This window comes from Gastrolobium bilobum, unplaced genomic scaffold (genome assembly GCF_033153095.1).
Source record: "Gastrolobium bilobum isolate Gb01-03AN ecotype WA unplaced genomic scaffold, APGP_CSIRO_Gbil_v1 utg6581, whole genome shotgun sequence".
NCBI lineage: Eukaryota > Viridiplantae > Streptophyta > Magnoliopsida > Fabales > Fabaceae > Gastrolobium > Gastrolobium bilobum.
The window spans coordinates 58,803-61,202 of NW_026899652.1; the positions used below are offsets into that span (position 1 = coordinate 58,803).

A 2,400-nucleotide genomic window follows, 5' to 3' on the forward strand; every position below is an offset into this window, starting at 1 on the left:
ACAAAAATCGCTTGATTTGGTTGAGAAATGAAAGATTTATCAAGAAAGAAAAAAAATGGAAACCTAGGTGTTCAAGGAGGGGCTGGTCAGTTTAGAGAGAGAGAGAGTGATGTGAAGATGATGGTGAATAGTGAATGGCTTAGGTGGATAAGTGGGCTTAAGTGGGGTGGGTCCCACGCCACCACACGCGATTTAAAATTCATCCGAATTCTCACTAAACGTCCAAAAATTCACAATTTATTTAGAAACTCTAATTTTTAACATTAACCATTCTCCTTTAATTATACTTGATCAGATGAATCCGGAGTTTTTCGGTCGTTCGGAGAAAACATTGTTTTAAGCTATTGCGCGCGCCGTTGGCACGCTTCCCCAAACTGACTTAATTCCATCAAATATTATCAGAAATCATATTTTCTAACTTTATAAACCATTTATACTCATATTTGAAACCTAGAGCTCAAAATTCAACAGGCACATTTTACGGTGCAATCGTACCGCGATATTTTTACCCGATAAAAACACTATTCACTGATTTTTCTGAAACTTGTCTATCCACTCAATTTTTCGTTCTGAATCCATTTCCAGGGTTATTTTTATCATCTGAGACCTTCTACTCAATTTTTATCTTCCTAGGGTTGCGTGTTGGCTAATTACCCTTTTGCCCTTTCTTTGTATTTTAGCCTAATCTTCAGGATTTTCACTAATCCTTCACTTAATTACTCATTTAATATTTTCTCACTTAATTTAGAATTGCGAGGTGTTATATACAGTATATTGGTTCAATATTTCGTTTCGAGAGGTACATATGCTGCTGCGCAACTTCAATCTGCACATCGTCATTGCAAAAATGTTGTTGAAATGGTCAAGAAGAATGAAGTTCTAGCAACAGGCCACCATGTGCGTGCATATAACGTGGAACATACAGTATTCGAGGTTGACGCGGGCTGGGATCGTTCGTATTCTGTCAATCTCCCACAGAGGTACTGTCAATGGGGAAAGTTTAAGGCTTTTAAATACCCGTGCAGTCATGCCGCTGCTGCTGCTTTAAGTGTTCAACAGAATCCTTTCTTATATGTGGATGATGTTTTCTTGACAACTAACTTGGTTGAGGCTTATTCGTATCCGTGGCAGCCAAATGGTAATGAGGAAGAAATACCACCTAATACAGGTCCACAACTTATTCCTGACTCCTCTATGTTGCGTGCAAAAGGCTGTCCAAAGTCCACCCGGTTCTGTAATGAGATGGATGAAGTTGAGACAAGTCAAAGCCGCAGGACCTCTTCCGCATGACCTCCCATCTATACGGCCCAGGTATGATGTACATAGTAGGATCGGTATGCTCTGGATTGGATGCCAAACCAGCAGATGATGATGAATCACCCATGATAAAAAAACTATATAAAATAAAACAACATTGATATTAATCACATGTAACATCTAATTTTATGTACAAATTATTAAGCATGAACCCTACGTATTTACTACAATCGTAATTAATGACAACATATTAATACGTAGTACACTAATTTATTTGTAATGAAATAATAATTAAACTTCGGACACTAATTAAATCGAAATGACATAATACTAAACCCTAAGTCACTAATAATTTCATAATTATATAATAATAATAACAACTATGTCACTAACAAGTTTTTAAAACACTACAACATTCATAATATGGTACACAAATTACGTTGTCACTATCATTAATTAAATTATAATAATAATAGCTACGTAACAAAAAAATCATACTAAGTCATTACAACATTCATAGTATAGTACAAAATTCCTAAGTCACTATCATTATTCTCTACGTCTCTAATATACAATAAATCCTAACATATTCGTAACGTAACACTGTAGTTTAAACATATACATAGCAGGTATTAGGAACTTACCTAAGTTGGCAGAGCTTCGCTACGAAAAATTCCATGGACGGTTGAGAGCAAAACTTGGTTAGAGAGAGGTTAGGGTGAAAGTGAAATGGTAAAAATGGAAATATGGGGTTTTTTTATAGGCTGGGTGGGTGACACCCCTTTTGGGCGTCACCTGTCACGCCTGGTTTGGGCGTGACCCACCAAGACGTGACGCCCTCTTTGGGCATGACACGTGACGCCCAAAAGGGGCGTGACATTGTGCAATAGATCCGTATTTATTTTTAAAACATGTAATAAATGTGTAATTAATTTATTAAAAAATATTAAATTAATTTTTTTGCCTTTGAAAAATATGGATAATTTGTTTTTCTTCCAAGAACATGCTATCTTAGCACCGACATTAGCAGATGTCTGCATGTTAAATGAGTACTTAATATCAATAATTCCAGGTGAAGAGAAGGTATATCTTTGTTCAGATAGTATCTGTAAAGCAGAATGGAATAACAATCTTGAGGAAGAA

At 36.0% G+C, this 2,400-nt stretch overlaps 1 protein-coding gene across 1 annotated transcript; it reads left to right on the top strand.

Annotated features, from left to right (window-relative positions):
* The first annotated feature begins 858 nt into the window (after positions 1-858).
* On the top strand, positions 859-1,290 carry LOC133292304 (uncharacterized). The gene has a single exon (XM_061490702.1). It carries the CDS (start codon positions 859-861, stop codon positions 1,288-1,290), a length of 432 nt encoding a protein of 143 aa, XP_061346686.1.
* Positions 1,291-2,400: the final 1,110 nt, after the last annotated feature.